Genomic DNA, 17,495 nt, shown 5'->3' with positions numbered 1-17,495 from the left:
CTTCTTCACCCAAGTTAGCACTTCATTCCCCCTACCAGTCCTTTTCCGATCGATTTTGAACAGTCAAACGTCAAACAAAATGGCTGAATAAAAGGAATGATCTTACTGGAGACTTTTTTAACAAGACAAAAAGGAAATAATTAAAATGAAAGATAAAATGCCCATTAAATTATGGCGGCATCCAATGGCGGGAAGGATGAGAGGAATCCTTCGTACCCGTCTAAGCACGGGGAGAACTGTCTATACCATCACCACCACCCACGGGGAATTCATCGTGCGTAGGAGTTGCAGAATACAGAAATCCATTGCATTGTTAGAGGACTGGTTAACCTGAGCAGTCTTTGTAATCCCAAGCCGGGTTTCTTTTGGATTTAACACTAACATCGGTTGAACTGTTGCTAACGTGCAATCTTCCAATATAGAGGAAAGAAAAATCAGTGGATTAAGCAGCTTTCCGGGGTGAAACAGTGGAGGGTTCTAGACTGGATAAGCTGTTGCGAAGTTTCTCATTAGCTGGTTGTAATTTGAGGATGGGAATCCTATTGATAGGCTTACAAAAAGGGAAAGAAGGAGAATTCCAGGGACTCTTCAACAGTGTTGTTGCCAAGATCAGAGAGGCATTGAACCTGGTGAGAAACCAACTCTTTGAGGTTTTTATGATGTGTATCTAGAGTTCTCATTACCTGTTTGTTGAAGAATTTATCGATATTATAGGGAGAAGTTGCATGTTCATCACTTCTAGTAATTGAACGGTTCATGGCTTTATTTTGGTTGATTTTGTATAGGCAGGTCATTTAGGTTCTGTTGATTGTGGCTTCAGGTTCCATTCATAGCAAGCTGCAGAAAAAGTACGTTGAACCTGGGGTCAATTCAATAAAACTTTTACACTTGTAATTTACAAGTTGGACGGTTGTTTTTAGAAGTGCAGGCGAAAACGAGTCTGATAAACATCGTTAGAAGTCCAGGTTACAAGTGTCCGACTTGTAATTACAGGTGTAGTGCTAGCACTACTCTTGTAGCTAGAATTCAGTAGATGTCCATTTCAATAAACGTTTTACAACTGTCTAACTTGTATTTCTGAGAAAATTCGACTTGTAAATTACAAGTGCAAATTTACAAGTCATAAGTCACTTGTAAAATTTGTATACAATGGTAAAAGTCGTTTAGTATTCATAAGTTCTTCCAGTTCTTCATCGCTGGAAGAGAGCATGATTTCATTGAATGAAATCATGCTCTCTTCCAGCAGTGAAGAACTGGAAGAACTCAGTAGAACAACAAATCATTGGTCAGCCTCGAAATTTTGAGGAAAGATGGCTGTTTGACATTGCAAACCCTCTATATTATTTGGGTCATCTTAATGGTACCGTTCAATTATTCGCTTGCAGGGTATTTGTTAACACAACAATAAGTCGCAATATAACTTTTGCCTTATCATTTTCTCGTGCAAGTAAACCTTTCCTTAATTTTTTTATTTCCAAACATAGTTTTGTGCACTCTAGATGTAGTTTCTCTTTTTCAATCGCGTAAGCTCTTCTACGGCCAGTTCTCCTGAGGCAGCTCTTTAATTCCCTTTGAGCCTCCTTTGCTTGCTGTTCGCTTTTAATTTGGGGTGAGGAAACATTCGCCTATGGCCTAGGCTACCCCACTGAAGAGAATCGTGACTCCTTTTCAGTAGGTATAGGTAATCACATGGGGCTGGGTAAAATTAAGGAATAATATCACGCGTGTTTTCGGAAGTTGCTGAAATTGCCCAAGTCGCGCAGCGATGAGGGCAATTTCTGCAACTTCCGAAAACACAAGTGATAGTAATCCTTAATTTTACGAGGAACCATGTGATTACTTGTTTATAATATAAGGGGCAAAGTGTTTTCTTACTGATCTCGCGCAAAATGGGACGCCATTGTTACAAAACAAACAGAAACTTCTTTACCTTGTCGGCCGTTGCTAAGCGATTTTCAGCCAATCATTTTCAAGTAATTTTTCCCTGGGCAAGTACAAAAATTAAGAAAAAAATGCCCTCTGTCTTGACCAATTACAATTCAGTAATTTTGCCCCTTATATGATAATAATAATAATGAAGAAAACGGTAGTGATAGCAAAATTAATAATAATAATAGTGACATTAAGTGGTTAGTAGTGAGGAAAATGATGATAATAGTTAAACAGAGTTGACACCTGGTAACTTGAGCCTCACACCAACTTGAAACAAAATCAGCTTCTTCTGAATTTTTTTTATACGATCATATACTTGTTTTCTACCCTCAACAGGGTTACAAGCTCTACGTTTTTCAAAGTCTTTAAATTTAGAGACATAAAATGATATAATGGTTACCTGCAGAGTTAAAACTTAGCTACCCCGCCAGTCCCACACCCAAAATTAACAATGGCAAACATCAGAGTGTTTAGCGAACCTCCTAAGTGCATCCATAACTCAGTAGTGTGTGCTGTGGTGTTTACCATTTGTTTTATAACATTACATTGATACATTGCCGTAAAAGAGTTCTCTTTTATTTAAAAGATGATACGTTACCAGGAAAAACAAGCGTGCAAAAACTAGTCTTTGCATTTGCTCATGTCAGCTGCGTAAACTCATGGGTAATTGATGGGTACTGAATTGACCAATCAAAGCGTGGGCTTTAGTGGTTATGATATAAAAAAAAATTGAAAAGGAAGATTATAGTTTGCTGTGTAACCTTTGAACACAGGTTGCCAAATTGGCAGCGTTTGCCGCAAACTAATTATAAGTTACCAATTGAAATTTTTCCAATGGATTTACTGACCTTGCCTTTCTGTGAGATTCCTACGTCATCTAGTAATTTTGGGCGTAATTAAGCATGTATAAGAATTAAGACTGTCAACCCTTAGGTTTAGAATGTAATATAGCTGAGATATGTACTTTGTGTCTTGTAGGCTTGATGGAGTTGAGACTATGGAGCAGCTAGCTGATAGTTGTGTACAGCCATTTTATGGCGGTCATGTTGAAACGCAGACTGCAGACTGCAGATTGCAGACCATGCAGACTGTGCAGACCATGCAGACCGTTCAGACGGGGGAATTTTTGGTTACCTCACCCTTCGATACAGTAAATCCATGATTATATATATATATTTACTCATTGTTACAACAGGGAAGGTTTCGTCACCCGATTCACTCGGAGGAAATGGGCTCATCCCGGAGAAAGAAACTTCCCTTGCTGGGCTCAGCCCACTTCAAAATACATTCTTCGCATTCTTGTCGTCAAACATTCCCAGATTTCATTTTGGTCGTTCTATCAACAAGAGCTATTCCTCCTATGTTTTATCCAGCGTGTGTTTTATCGATGGTGGCTTTTTTAATAGTAGCCTTTTATTCGGTGTTTTATGTGGTATACCAGTTCGTATGGACCTTATAATAAATACATAATTTCAAATGAGCAGAAAGCGGCTTAAGCCGTTTTCTTTCGATGCTATTTTTGTAGACAAAAGTAGAAAGAAATCGAGGAAAACTTTTTTGCTGACGGCGGAATCCACGCTTGGTATCCCACGAACTGGTTTAGTTGAAAATGAACAACCTGAGATCGTCGAACCTTTCTCATTTGAGGAGTTTAGTGAGAGTGGTTCTGGTCTATCTTCGTACGAGAAAAGACATATCGCCAACATCCAGAGATGGGACAACATAAGAAGACAGTTGTTTGATTCTTATGTGGAGGAATGCTGTTTTCCGACTGACACAATATGTGTTTACTGCCTCCAAGAACCAGCAAGACTGCGATATCAATATTGTGGCCCCAAGCAGTACTTCTGCCTTGAATGTGCTAATGTTTTTACACAGTGTGAGGAACCATTTTCATGTTTTGGAAAAACGGAAGGTGAGTTTCGAAATGTAATAAGTGGATTGAGTTTGTTGGTTCTCTGCTCTGCTCCGAGAGGTTTTCTCCGGGTACTTCGGTTTTCCCCTCTCCTCAAAAACCATCATCATTTCAATTTATTTAACTTAGAGTTTATTTGCATTTACACACGACCCCACAAGCTGTTCAGCTTTAAACATTATCGTGTCTAAATAAAGGCGTTATTATAGTAAACGAACACTGGATGATCTTTTTCCGGGTTGTTTCCTAAGGGAGCGAGTCATAGCCCGTGACCAGGGGTCCTTTAGGATTTCCTCTTCACTCTAGGTATCCAACACTTTTCCTAAAATCCTTGCTGTTCCCAGTGACGTAGTCTTCTGAAGTAACGGAATACTAACTTTGACGTTCAACTTTCCCAACCACTTGTCCAAGTTTTTTGTTACACTTTCCAATGATCCTACAACAATTGGTATCACCTGCATAGTTCTCATGTTCCACATTCTTGCAATTTCTCTTTTAATTATTATTATAATTATTATTATTATTATTATTATTATTATTGCATGTTCTCAAATATTCAAAATGGGGGACGATTGAACTGCTGTGGGACCAACTTTTGTTTGACATTATTATTCTAGCTCCTTTTTTGTAAGCTGATCTATTGCATATCAGTTATTAATAAGGAATATATGAATAAAGTAGTGAAAAAAGAACAAAAGTTTTAATTTTCATCCAATTAAAAATTATTTGAATATAAACCTGGTGTAATTATCAAACAAGATCTGCTGCAAAGAAAAACTTGTATCTTCCAAAAGCAAAAACAAATTATGGCAAATTCAATATCAAATTCATAGGTTCAAAAATATGGAACTCAGTAGAGAAACTATTACAAACTGTCTCTTCTCTAAAAATGTTTAAAGCTTGTATCAAGGAAAAAATCCTGGATTCTTATTGATTACGTTTTTTCAACTATCAGAGATTTGCCATAATTGTGTAGTTTTTGTGTCTGTGTTGTTTCTGTGTTGTGCAAGTATGCTCATGTCATGTTAGCAAAGTACTCCTTTCATATTCTTTTTGTACCTTTAATTAATAAATAGATAAAGGTCCTAACACCTCATTAGCTCTTTTAGTTATAAGTTAGGGCCTCTACCTGAATGTAATTATTTAATTGTAATCAATTCTTTGTAAATATGTACTCATGACTCATTCAAGGTAGAAATAAAAATGTTGTTGTTGTTGTGTAACACAGTATATTGTCAATTCAGCTGTCATGTTGTCTGTAGTGCAATGAATCAAAATATTCATTGTACCCCTTTTCATGTAGTTCTTATTAACTCAGCGGGAGGTCTGTATGGGAGAATCTTGACCGAGATCACCAGTACAGATTGAATACAGTGAGGTCTGTACCAGTGACCCAGGTCAAGATTCTGCCATACAGACTGACCTAGTTCGGTTAATAAGATGTTTATTACATGGCTGTGTCTTAAATGCCATTTTTTTTATATACTTTTTACCTGTTTTTCCTAGACTGGTCTAGATATTGTTCTAGATGGGAAATCTAGACCGCTTTCAACATTGATTTCAGCCAATTGATCAAATTTGTGAATTCGCTAGTTCCCAGTCTTCGTGAGACACAGCCATATAGTAATTACTATTTATTAATATATTGCTGGTGTCTCTACTAAAAGGAAGTAATGTTATTGTATATTTTAATTAATTTCAGGGGGGGATGTTCACCCCTTATGTGGTCAAAGGATTACCATTTGGTTTCCAAGGCAACTGTGGATCTGCTGAAGCAAGAGACCATGTGTGTATTGATGAGCATGGTATGAGAATGTTTAGCTGTGCACATAATAATCTGTATTTGAAGAAATGAAAAGGTACTTTGTTAAGTAAAGATAATGTAGTCATGTACTCTTGTCCTGGTCTGCTGATTAGTATAGATAATGCAACACTGATGACGTCCGTATCATCTTCATATATGTTGCATTCCATAGATTAATCCATTAATGGCCGCAGCTTTTGTGGAAAACTGTGTTTTGAAGCTAGTCGAGCAGATTTCGGGTCACTGTTGTGGTTTTAAAAGCATGATACCCCAACGTATTATACATGGCTACCAAGATTATTTTCTTATCGTTATGGACATACAATCTTGTACATGTACATGTAGGTACTTCAAGTATCAAATTAAGAAAATGACTCATTGCTTCCCAGACCTCTGGAATGGTACAGTTTGTCGGCTTTGTCCAAAGGTATTTAATAAATAATCTTCCTTTATTCACAATATTTTACATGTACACTTGATTGCAGAGACCTTGAATTGTACACTCTATACATATACCTAATTTATTCAGTATATTTAATGATATTCAAAACAGAAAACTCCCTTTAAAGATTAGGAAGCAGTGTTTAAAGTGGTTTTAGTTTCTTTATTTAAATGTATAAAAGGTATATGTTGCAGGTAATTTTTTTTCTAAGGTAAATTTAATTTTTCACTAGGTACAATTTTTTAACCTGGGTAATTTTGCACCACAATATTTTTTTGACTTGCAGGAAAAGGGAATTTTGATAGAGAGCATGGATGCATGCTTTGGTCTTTCCAGGAAGAAATTCCAGTGACTGAAATCAATAGGAGTTCCAAAACATGGACAGCTGATGTTTGCAGACCAAGATGATTTTGAGAATTTTGTAAATGGCTACTGTGAACGTGCTTCTGAGGTTTCAAAGGTTTGTTAATAAAGAAAAATCAAGCCACATCACATTGGAAACAGTAGCCTAAAAATGTCCACTGCAAATATCTTAATTTTACTGGTAGCTATTCCTGTCCAATAACAAGGAGCTATCTGATTACCTCATTATGATGGTCAGTGATAATTATTTGGGAGCCTTCTCTCACCACACCAGTGGCACATACAAATTTACAAACTTGTGTAGACACAAATGAAGTCATGCCAAATATTAATTATTGATTTTTTTTTTGGTTGGTTGTTGGCAATATATTTCTATATTCCAGTATACATGCAGGATTTTCCTTTTCAAAGAAAGTTGAAGTCGGATGAAAGGGAAGCAGGCGGAGACAATTTGGGCGAGTAGCGCCCAACCTGAGTGGCGAAGGCGCGAACAACTAGGGGGTCCGGGGGCATGCCCCCCCCCCCCGGGGAAATTTTAAACATTTGAGCGCTCTGAGATGCAATCTGGTGCATTTTGGGTACTTAAATTAAGGAAATGAACAGGCTTAACAACACAAGAAATGACAATGTATTTGATAAAATGCAGCCCTTTTCTAGCACGTTGATTGGCAATACCGGGCACATTGCTTATAAATATTAATGTAAAACAACACTCGAATCGACCTGGAAGAATTTCACATAAAGATATACTGACACAGAAATCAAAGGTAAACAAAAATACGAACATCACAGAAAATATTTCGCAATTAATTGCGTCCCACACGATCGCCTGAGACTTACTTTACTTCGGACTTGGCCCAAGGTAATATTTTTGATGCTTTGGCTTAGTGAGAATAAGTAGTTCCCAGTTAAAGTATATCTGTTTTAACTAAAACAGTTAAAAGCGGATAAATCAAGAAGATAATCGACCTTTCAAATAGTAATTTATTTAAATGCAAAAATTGAATAATTTACGTATCTTTAAGCTTGAAGGGATGCCAGTGATACATGACTTGACCGCGCAAACTTGTACTGAATGTCACGTACCAGTACACGCGCAAAAATTCTACTTCGTTTTTTGCTGAAATATGTACTTTTTATCGATTTCCGTTTCTTATACGTCATTGTCAGAGAACATACAAAGTGTTTATTATTTATCTAAAATATTTTAAATTATATAACAGCAAGGACTCTTTTAGTCGCCGGCGACGGAGCCGTTCACAGGCGGCGAAAATCGCCGGTCGCCGGCCGAAAAGGAAAACCCTGCGTAGTCAAAAAAAGTTGACAACATACACGGTACGAAAATCTCGAGATTTGTTTTAACCAGCGGATGAATTAAAACAAATGGACTGTAAACTATCAAGAAGGAAGGAACAGATTCGCTGACACTGCTGTGGTGTACAGCAAACGGCATAACTTTCATTTAAAGGCAAAGTTCGACTGTTCAATAAGCCTCTTTTCACCAGTAAATGGAAGCGGCTCGCAAAAAATACTTGCTTGCATTAAATGTATTTGTATTCGTGACTTTGCTCAAGTTAAACAAAACTGTTTTAACTGAAAATTGATTTTAGTGGTTCTGCTGATAAGGGAAGAGTTCTCATACAACTTTGAAAGGTTTGTCAATAGAAGCGTTCGGTTAGGTTCAATGTTTTTATATTACGGTTTTTAAACAAGCTAATCTGTTTGCAAGCGGTCTAAAGAGGTGTGCCTCTCTGTGTTCACGAAGCCAGTATGTCCAGAACGTTTCGGTCGCGTCCGCATCACAAAGTACAAATTTGTGAATGAAAGGTGTACTGATTGATTTCTATGCAAAGCGTACTAATTTCAATGAAATGCTTGTGTAAATCTTTGTTGTGCGCCTTGTCGGTGACTGAGAAGGCATTGTGGCAAGTCTGCCCTAATTTGTATTCACAGCAAATTCCAAGACCTCTTGTATTTTCATGAAGACATTTTTATTATTCTCAGGCTAATTTATGAGCACGAAGAAAGCGTAATTCAACGAGGAGGTATAAAAGATACGAGATACATTTACATTTTACATTTTTACATTTATATAGCGCAGACTTCTATGGGGATATATTCATTCGCGCTTAACAGTATTGTAAGGTTGAGATGGGACGTCAGAATTTTGATCAGGCGCCTCTGGCAGCCGCTTCAGTCCATGTAGCGATCTCATCTTCCCACCCATCACACCCTTGGGAGGACATCCACTACACAGTAATCTCGTGCGTGGGAAATTAACGTCTCCTACCCCTAACCTTGCAGGAGACGGGACCTACGGCTTTACGTCTTATCCCAGAAGACGAAGCGATGTGAGTGAAGTTCTTGCTTAAGGACACAACGTCATGCCCCAGCCAGGACTTGAACCCGGGCCAACCGACCCAGAGTCCAGGGCACTGAGATTAACTTGAGCTGGCCTTAATGATTACGAACAAGGTTAAAAAGTGAAAGGAAAGAGAAGGCGAAAACCATAATGTTTTCTGCTCAAAATGCTCTGAAATAATACGACAGTCGCATCACAACAACTATAACTACAACCCTGAGACCAAGTCTTTCCCAATCGACTTTTATCTAGCAGACGCGGTCGCGGTAGACCGGGTGACTGGGCATGAGTCATGTTTAAGTATCAAACTTGGTTGAAACCAGAGGGACACTCCCTCCTTCCCCTCTCCACAGGTGCACTTGAACCTTGTCTTCGTATTATTCTTGTTATTTTCCCCACCAGAAGAATTAAAAGAAAAAAGGACAAGCTAGCTCTCGAGCGTGAATTTAGGTATTTCGAACACGTGTGTCTGAAGTCCTCATTCAAGTAGTCTACGAGAAGTCCCTCCTTTTCGGCGAAGTCCGTCGCGCAAGTAAAAAAAAAGAATCGGGGAAAAAATTAATGACAGCGCGCCAATATGTCCAGAATGGTTTGGTCACGTCCGCTTTACAAAGTACAAATTTGTAAACGAAAAGTGTACTGATTAATGTCCATGAAAAGTGTACTAATTTCAATGAAATGCTTGGGCAAATCTTTGCTGTGTGCGTTGTCGGTGACCGACAAGACATTGTGGCAAGTCTGCCCTAATTTGTATTCACAGCAAATTCCAAAAGACCTCTTGTATTTTCATGAAGACATTTTTATTATTTTCAGGCTAGTTTATGAGCATGAAGACAGCGTAATTCAACGAGGGGGTACAAAAGATACGAGATACATTTACATTTTACATTTTTGCATTTATATAGCGCAGACTTCTATGTGGATATATTCCGTCGCGCTTAACAGTATTGTAGGGTTGAGATCGGACGTCAGAAATTTTATCAGGCGCCTCTGGCAGCTGCTCCAGTCCATGTAGCGATCTCACCTTCCCACATATCACACCCCGGGGAGGACATCCACTACACAGTAATCTCGTGCGTGGGAAATTAACGTCTCCTACCCCTAACCTTGCAGGAGACGGGACCTACGGCTTTATGTCTTATCCGAGAAGACGAAGCAATGTGAGTGAAGCGTCTTGCTTAAGGAAATAACGTCATGCTCCAGCTAGGACTTGAACCCGCGCCAACCGACCCAGAGTCCAGCGCAATGAGATTAACTTGAGCTGGCCTTAATGTTTACGAATAAAGTTAAAAAGTCAAATGTAAGAGAAGGGGAAAACCATAACGTTTTCTGCTCAATATGCTCTGAAATAATACGACAGTCGAAGTAGTTAACGTCACAACAACTACAACTACAATCCTGTGACTAACTCTTTCCCAATCGACTTTTATCTAATATACGCGGTCGCGGTGGACCGGTTGCCTGGGCACGAGTTCTGTTTAAGTATCAAACTTGGTTGAAACCAGAGGGACACTCCCTCCTTTCCCTCTCCACAGGTGCACTTGAACCTTGTCTTCGTATTATTTTTGTTATTTTCCCCAGCGGAAGAATTTAAAAAAAAAAGGGACAAGCTAGGTCTCGAGCGTGAATTTAGGTATTTCGAACACGTGAGTCTGAAGTCCTCATTCAAGTAGTCTACGAGAAGTCCCTCTATTTCGGCGAAGTGCGTCACGCGAGTAAAAAAAAAAAATCGGGAAAAAATTGATGATAGCGCGCCACGGGGATGGAGTGACGCTGATGCGCCGCGGGAGCTCCATGAGTGAGGAGCTTCACGTCAGTTTCTTTTTTCTGATTTTTTTTTTCTGATTTTTTTTAGGGATTTCGCTGAAAAGAAGGGACTGCTTGAAGTCTATCATTCAAGATTAATAACTGATAACCAAATTCTTTCATCTGTAACAGTTGGTATGGCGTACAATATCCATGAGAAAAAGCTGTCAACTGAGGTGAAGAAAGAGGGGCTTTACTCACTACCAAAGTAAATGCGCAAATGGATCTCTTTATGGTAGTCATGGAAACCAAATGATGGTAAGCGTTGCCGGATTGACCGGTTCTAAAAGAAATATTTAGTCTTGAGGGAAGCTTCGAGTTCGAGGAGAGACAAAACTCACTTTTCCCAATGGGGGTCAGTCATTCAGTGTTTTGTCATACCACCTGACTAAAAAATATTGGACTGGCACACAAATTTGCCGCGGTTTCAAGGAGCATGATGATATTACGTGCGAGTCGAAAGCTCAAGTTGTTGTTTGGGAGCACGTATTACGTGTCACGTTCTCCTCCAATCGAAAAACGTATACTTGAGTTTGGAGGAATGACAACAGAATTTTGAGATTGAGGACCCAATATATTTACAGGTCTTATCAAAAAGTACGAAAAATAATGCTATCTGCATAATTTTCAACATTAAATTTTAAAAATCGCGGGTAAACGTTTCATTAACCGATTAACTTTAACTTGCAGAGGTGATTAGCAAGTAACTTCTCCCTATAATATCCATACATAACCCCGCAAACAGGTAATGATAATACTCAAACTTATCAGGAAGAAGTTGTAATCTGGATCTAACCCCTAATTCTTGTAACTGATTCACAAGGAAATGTGTAGCAGCCAAAGGGGAGAATTTAATTAACAATCAGTTCTTGGGAGTTAATGGACTTCAACAGTTCGCTATTTTCTTTTCATCCTCAGGAGCATTGCTGAGTCTGCTACCCATGATTTATGTAGTGCGTACAACACCACACAGCTACAGTCTGAAAGAGCTTCCTTTCAAGATCTCGTGCGTAAAACAATTGGTCGAAGATTTGGCATCGTAGGAGCTGATGTCCAAGACCTTCAGGTAAATAGCAGCATGAGAATACGTACAAAAGAGCTGGATAAATAATGAAAAGAAAAAGGTTTCCGTTGCAGTTATTTAGGCTGTTTTTCCTTTGTAAACCTCGTTCCCAGATCATTTCAACCCGTCCTCCCCTACTCATTCATAAGGGATTATGAAAAAAATATGAAATTAGGTGTTTTCCCAAACCCCCCCTCCTAAGTCCGTCCCTAAAGGAGAGGGGGAGAAAAAGGAAGGAAGACAGAGCTTTCTCTCTTTCCTTTTACTGCATACCACGATGTTTTGATTGTATGTTGCCAGTCTATTGGGCGCTAACGGCACCTTATTTTTTTTTTTATTTTGTTTTATTTAACAATTTAATGGCAACATAGTAAACAAAATAGAAAAAAAAAAAAAAAAGAAATGCTATATGGATAGTCCGTAAAAGAGTCAAAGACCCCATGCTCACAAAGACCACCCAGCTAGTGAAAAGATATACATAATAAATATACAAGGACAAAGAAGATATAAAAGTACAATTTACAGTTAAATGGCCTATTCAGTTCTTCAATAAGAAATTTATCACACCACCTTAAAAATTTGAATGCTAGACTGCTGATCTGACGTGAAATGGAAGCGAGTTCCACACGTCCACAATACGGTTGAAAAAACTAAATTTAAACGCGTTTGTTTGAGCATAGTTCTTCTTTAAAGTAAGGCTGTCTTTACCTCTTAGGGGGTACCTATCAGTATCAGAATAGAATTGGACATATGTAGAAATTTCTAAATTAATGTATCCGTTCAAAGCTTTATAAAAAAAGAGTACATCAAAAAGAAATCGTCTATGCTCTAGAGACAGTAAATTAAGTTTAGAGATACGAAATTCCTAGTCATCATCAGATTTCAGAATGAACTCTGTTGCACGACGCTGTATTCTTTCCAATTTAGTAATACTTCGCAGTGAAAGGTGACCAAACAACTGAACCGTATTCCAGCTGTGACCTAACAAGAGCGCAATGTAGAGTACTTAGTGTTAAACATCCTTCAAATCTCTGCAATTCCTCCTTATCAAACCAAGCACTCTGTTCGCCTTACTGGAAATCTTATCTACGCGAGAGTTCCAGGACAGCTTGTGGTTAATTAGCAAGCAAAATATCTGAAAATTCAGCTGTAACGTCAAGGGTGGTACCACCCAGCTGTAGAGGAGCAAGAGTAGGGGAGCGATTCCTGGTAATCCATATTAGCTTGCATTTCTTGATATTAAAGCTCATATGATTTAGTCGACTCCAAGAAACCAGGTTATTGAGGTCATCTTGAAACGATGCATGATCGCATGGATGCTCAATGACCCTTGAGATTTTACAGTCATCTACTTATAAAGCCACCAGACTTGTAGGAGAGACCTTATGAATGGACTGCCCTCTTAACGATTCTTTCCTTACTGAGATGAAACGTGTAATTCTTCCGCTCAGCTGCTTCACATTTCCTTTAAAATAATTAGTTTATAGGGTTAAGCGCTACATCAAAACAACACCCATTAGTAATAAGTTTATTTATTTCCGAGTCCATCACTTGTTTGCTACATAATGTAGTACTACACAGTAAATCGTTAGACGTTTAGAAACCCTTTCCACCCTAATGCATGCATATTGTCTATACTCTCTCCTGTACTTTTTCTGTGCTACTGAAAACTATTATTTGTGCAGTAGTCAAGAGATATTTTGAAAGATGATACTTTCCTTTATTATCCAACTACACTCCGTAGAGTACAAATAACGCCATAGACGAGCACAAACATCACGCGTTATTTGTACTCCAGAAGGCCAGTTAGACGGGCTTTCTCGCATCGCGCAAGCGACGGATGGGATTGAAGTTGCGAAAAAAAAATGGCGGACCATTTAAATCATTTTTCTGACGACGAGGAGTCGGATTGGTTGGCGAATACTGATCCAAGTCTATTTGATAAATCGAACGAAGAATAGCAGTTAGACGATAAGGAAGTTTCATCATTTATTGAAGAAAATAGAAACAGCAACACGACAACGCACGAATTCCGTTCTGCTTCGCATACTTCTCTCATGCACTCACGGTAAATAAATATCCGCAAAATTCGCCTGTACTGAAATAATAATTTGGCGTATTCGATAATAAAAAACTTCAGTTAGACGTTTGGGTGTGTTGTACCGCTGAGCATTTTTACTCGTTATTTGTATCTTGACTTGCCCTACTGGCTCTTCAAAATACGGCACAACTCGTTGAAAATACTCAGCGATACTACACAACAAAACGTCTAATAATATATATATATATTCTCCAATTCTCTAAGTTTGATTCAGCAATAATACTGCAAAGAGCTAGTCAATTCGAGGGTTCCAAGGGTAGGATAGCCGCTTGCTTCCTTGTAACAGTTCTTTTACATTACGCATATGAAGTTTATTTTTTTTTTCTTTACTCCAGGTTCAAAACATCATGCGCACCCTCAGTAACAGTGTAGCAGGGCTTCTCTCGTATCTTGGAGTGCGACTCATCGCTGAAAATAGTAACACTGTTAATGTAGAGCTGGAGGCTCCAGCTAAAACCAAGTATACACACACCTAACCTTTCAGCACCCAATGTCTAAGCTGTAATTCACCCTGGAAGCTAGCGCTGTTATGGATTTTCCTTTGAGGGTTCCAGGTGATATTAACATATTCCAACCGGCAAGTTATATGTGATCAGTTCTTGAGTCAAGGGTTAAAAGGAAACTATGTACGCATGCCCCTGTGATGAACAGGGTCGTTAAAGTCAAGTCGTAAAATTCTGTTTAGTTCAGATTTACCTGAGCTCAGCTTGGCTCTCTTTGGCTACAGTGAAATCACAGATGCATAGGCTTAAAGGGAAAGTACGGTCTAGAAAAAGTTTATCTCAATTAGAAGACTTTTCCCTCAGGAGTTCGAAAATAACTGCCATTTTGTCTAGTTTGCTTTGTATTAGCGACAAGAGCGCTTCGAAGTTGCCCATTTTTACAACTTTCGTGGTTAGAAAAACGCCATCTTGGATATTACGTCATTGTGACGTAGCAATAGTCAAACTTAGTTCGGCACTTTGTCCTTGTTGACTAGTTTGACCTTTTGTGAGAACAATTTCTAATACTCCCAATAGTGGAAATGAGGTAAACTGTCCTGTTGTTAAATGTCAAAATACATACTAAAATTCAAAAGGAAAGGTGTAAGCCCCTACAAGCTACCGGAAAGTGAAGTATTAAAGAAAAGTTAGCCGGCAAAAATGACCCGCGACGACGGCTTGCCAAACACTGTAAAACCTCAGAACTTCCAGAACGAAGACTTCCTGCGGGATATACAGACATGTAAGTGTTCCTTGTTGACCTTCGCTTCGAACTGAAAGCTATGCTTACGTTTTCCATATTCAACACAGCTCTCAGTTATTTATTCTACGAGTTTTTTCAAACCATTTTATTGTAAGCGAATAAATTGAAGCTCGTAATGGTGGTAAACCGTGTGTGGTAAATTTTCAGTCGCCACCCTAGACCAAAGCCGATTTACAACATCACGCGCTTTTCGAAGCGGTGTACAAATATATCTTGTCTTTCCTAAGTCTGATATGAGTCCATCGAGTAAATTTTCTTTACCCCAACAGTTCATTCATATGAGACCTTTATTTTTTTTAAAACAACATTGACTTTATTTTTTAAAATGAAAGAAATAAAGGCTTTTGTAGCCCGCAGTTAGCAAAGCTATTCTAGGCGGGCTACCTAAACAGACACTGTATAGGCTCTCACACATACACACACACACACACGCACACGCACACGCACACGCACACGCACACACCCAACAATGAAATAAATAAATAAATGAGCAAATAAAAATAAATAATAAATAATAGTAGTGATAATCATGTTAAAGGTTTTAACTGAACCAGTCACACAAGGGAGTTTTTAACAGGCCAAAGAGAAAGCTAATCAGTTGAAATACAAATATAAGCTAGAAAGGTCAAGGTAGCGCAAGTCAACATTCATCTCCTCAATTTAAAGAGTTTTCAAAAGCAAGTGAGTTAGCTCACGTTTAAAAGGTGCTTTCTTTAGCTTACGAATTTCAGGGGGGATGCCATTCCATATTTTCGCACCAACTCTAGAAAAGGAAAACAACTGATGATTTGTTCTCGCCTGTTTTATATAAAAGCTTCCAGCTACTGAGAAACGAGTAGAGTAGGAATGAACCTGTTCAGAGTGAGTGAAAAATTCAGGAATATTGGGAGGAGCACAGCGATTTTTGATGTCATGTAACGGAGAGGCAACCAATTTGAAGTAAAGGATTTTTATCCGTAGAATTCCCGAACGACTAAAAAGAGGAGCACTGTGAGATGTATAATCGGAAAAGTACATTAGACGAAGAACCCGCTTTTGTAAAATGACGATTTTGTTTAGATGAGTATTCGCGGCTTGGCCCCAAGCAACGAGACCATAGGAAATATACGGTTCAATGAGCGAGCGGTAAATGTTAATAAGAGTAGTGAGCGGTACAAAGTGTCTTAGCCTTGCAACAATACCGATACCTTTGCTTATTTTCGTGGAAATGTAGTTAATATGATGCTTCCATGAGAGATTACCGTCAATTAGAACAGCTAGGTATTTAACATATGTCTTACGTTCAAGAGATACCAATTGCTCCGATTATCAAGTATTTTAAGGTTTACTTCTCGGTATAGTTTGTGTTGATAAGGATGAAAAATAACGAAATTAGATTTGGATACGTTAAGAGATAATTTATTTGAATTCAGCCATTCACACAACTTTAATAACTCTTCATTGACGACAACTTCAAGTTTGTTTAGATCTTTTTCTGCATATAGTAAATTGGTATCATCAGCAAATAGGTAAAAGTCAAACTTTTTAGAGGAACGATGCATGTCATTGACATAAATTAAGAAAAGAAGCGGACCAAGTACAGAACCTTGAGGGACTCCGCATACTATTCTCTCTTTGCTAGAGACAATAGAACCGATTTGGGTTGATTGCATCCTGACAGACAAGTATGACAAGAACCAGTCATTGATCAATCCTCTAATTCCATAATAGTGTAATTTATGCAACAAATTGAATGATCAACCGTGTCGAAGGCCTTTTTCAAGTCAATGAAAATGCCACAGGAATATAATTTTTTTATCAATGTTGTTTTGAATTGTATTTAGAATATCCAGAATTGCATGTTGAGTTGAGCAGTTCTCTCTAAATCCATATTGCGATGTGAAAAATATATCATTCTTATTTATAAAAGATTTTAGGCGTTTGTACATTAGTTTTTCGAATATTCGATTAAACTCTGGCAGTAACGATATTGGGCGATAATTGTTTGGGTCAGTTTCATCATCCGCTATATAAATTGGAATTACTATAGCGTGCTTTAATGTGTGGGGATAGATACCAGTTGAAATGGACATGTTCATTAGTTCAGCTAGGGTTTGAGATATAGCTTGACATGCGGACTTCAAAAGACGAACTGGACATGAATAAAGTCCGTAGGCTTTTTTTGATTGAGTACTCAAAATTTCCATTTCAATTTCAGTAGAAGTGACAGCGTCAAAGAAGAAAGAATTGGTGAATTTGAATTCCCAAGGTAATCCTTAAAGTCCCTGGTGGATAATGGTATGCTATTTGCAAGTTTAGGTCCGACAGATGCGAAATGATAATTCAATGCATTAGCTATTTCTGATTGGTTTTGTGTTGTACCCCGGTTGTCTGGAAGCTGGAGCGACGATACGAGCTTAGTCTTTTGGTGCTTATTAATTAAAGTGTTAATCCCCTCCCAAGTTTTTTTCATATTATTTAGG

General features: G+C 38.3%; 1 protein-coding gene across 16 annotated transcripts; it reads left to right on the top strand.

The window, feature by feature from the left end:
- Positions 1–267: 267 nt before the first annotated feature.
- LOC148717924 (uncharacterized) lies at positions 268–16,943 on the top strand. Of its 16 annotated transcripts, XM_088742193.1 has the most exons (9): positions 269–629; positions 2,911–3,847; positions 5,550–5,652; positions 6,041–6,078; positions 6,380–6,553; positions 8,761–9,978; positions 10,674–10,882; positions 11,543–11,690; positions 14,124–16,943. In XM_088742193.1, exons 2-5 carry the CDS (start codon positions 3,680–3,682, stop codon positions 6,443–6,445), a joined length of 375 nt encoding a protein of 124 aa, XP_088598319.1. In that variant the 5' UTR covers positions 269–629; positions 2,911–3,679; the 3' UTR covers positions 6,446–6,553; positions 8,761–9,978; positions 10,674–10,882; positions 11,543–11,690; positions 14,124–16,943. The 16 variants fall into 16 exon arrangements, with proteins under 16 accessions (XP_088598317.1, XP_088598311.1, XP_088598315.1 ...); XM_088742191.1 differs by lacking the exon at positions 6,041–6,078 and having other exon boundaries at positions 268–629; positions 9,932–9,978; XM_088742185.1 differs by lacking the exon at positions 6,041–6,078 and having other exon boundaries at positions 268–629.
- The last annotated feature ends 552 nt before the right edge of the window (positions 16,944–17,495 follow it).

The sequence above is a fragment of the Stylophora pistillata genome, chromosome 13, assembly GCF_964205215.1.
Source record: "Stylophora pistillata chromosome 13, jaStyPist1.2, whole genome shotgun sequence".
NCBI classification, from domain to species: domain Eukaryota; kingdom Metazoa; phylum Cnidaria; class Anthozoa; order Scleractinia; family Pocilloporidae; genus Stylophora; species Stylophora pistillata.
This window is presented reverse-complemented; position numbering and strand designations above follow the sequence as displayed.

What these genes read in the sequence shown, in the direction of transcription:
- LOC148717924 (XM_088742191.1), top strand. Translation starts at nt 3,680, where the DNA reads ATGTGGAGGAATGCTGTTTTCCGACTGACACAATATGTGTTTACTGCC. An exon ending in ATGTTTTGGAAAAACGGAAG is followed by an intron (nt 3,848 to 5,549) that starts GTGAGTTTCGAA and finishes AATTAATTTCAG; the next exon opens with GGGGGGATGTTCACCCCTTA. An exon ending in TGTGTGTATTGATGAGCATG is followed by an intron (nt 5,653 to 6,379) that starts GTATGAGAATGT and finishes TTTGACTTGCAG; the next exon opens with GAAAAGGGAATTTTGATAGA.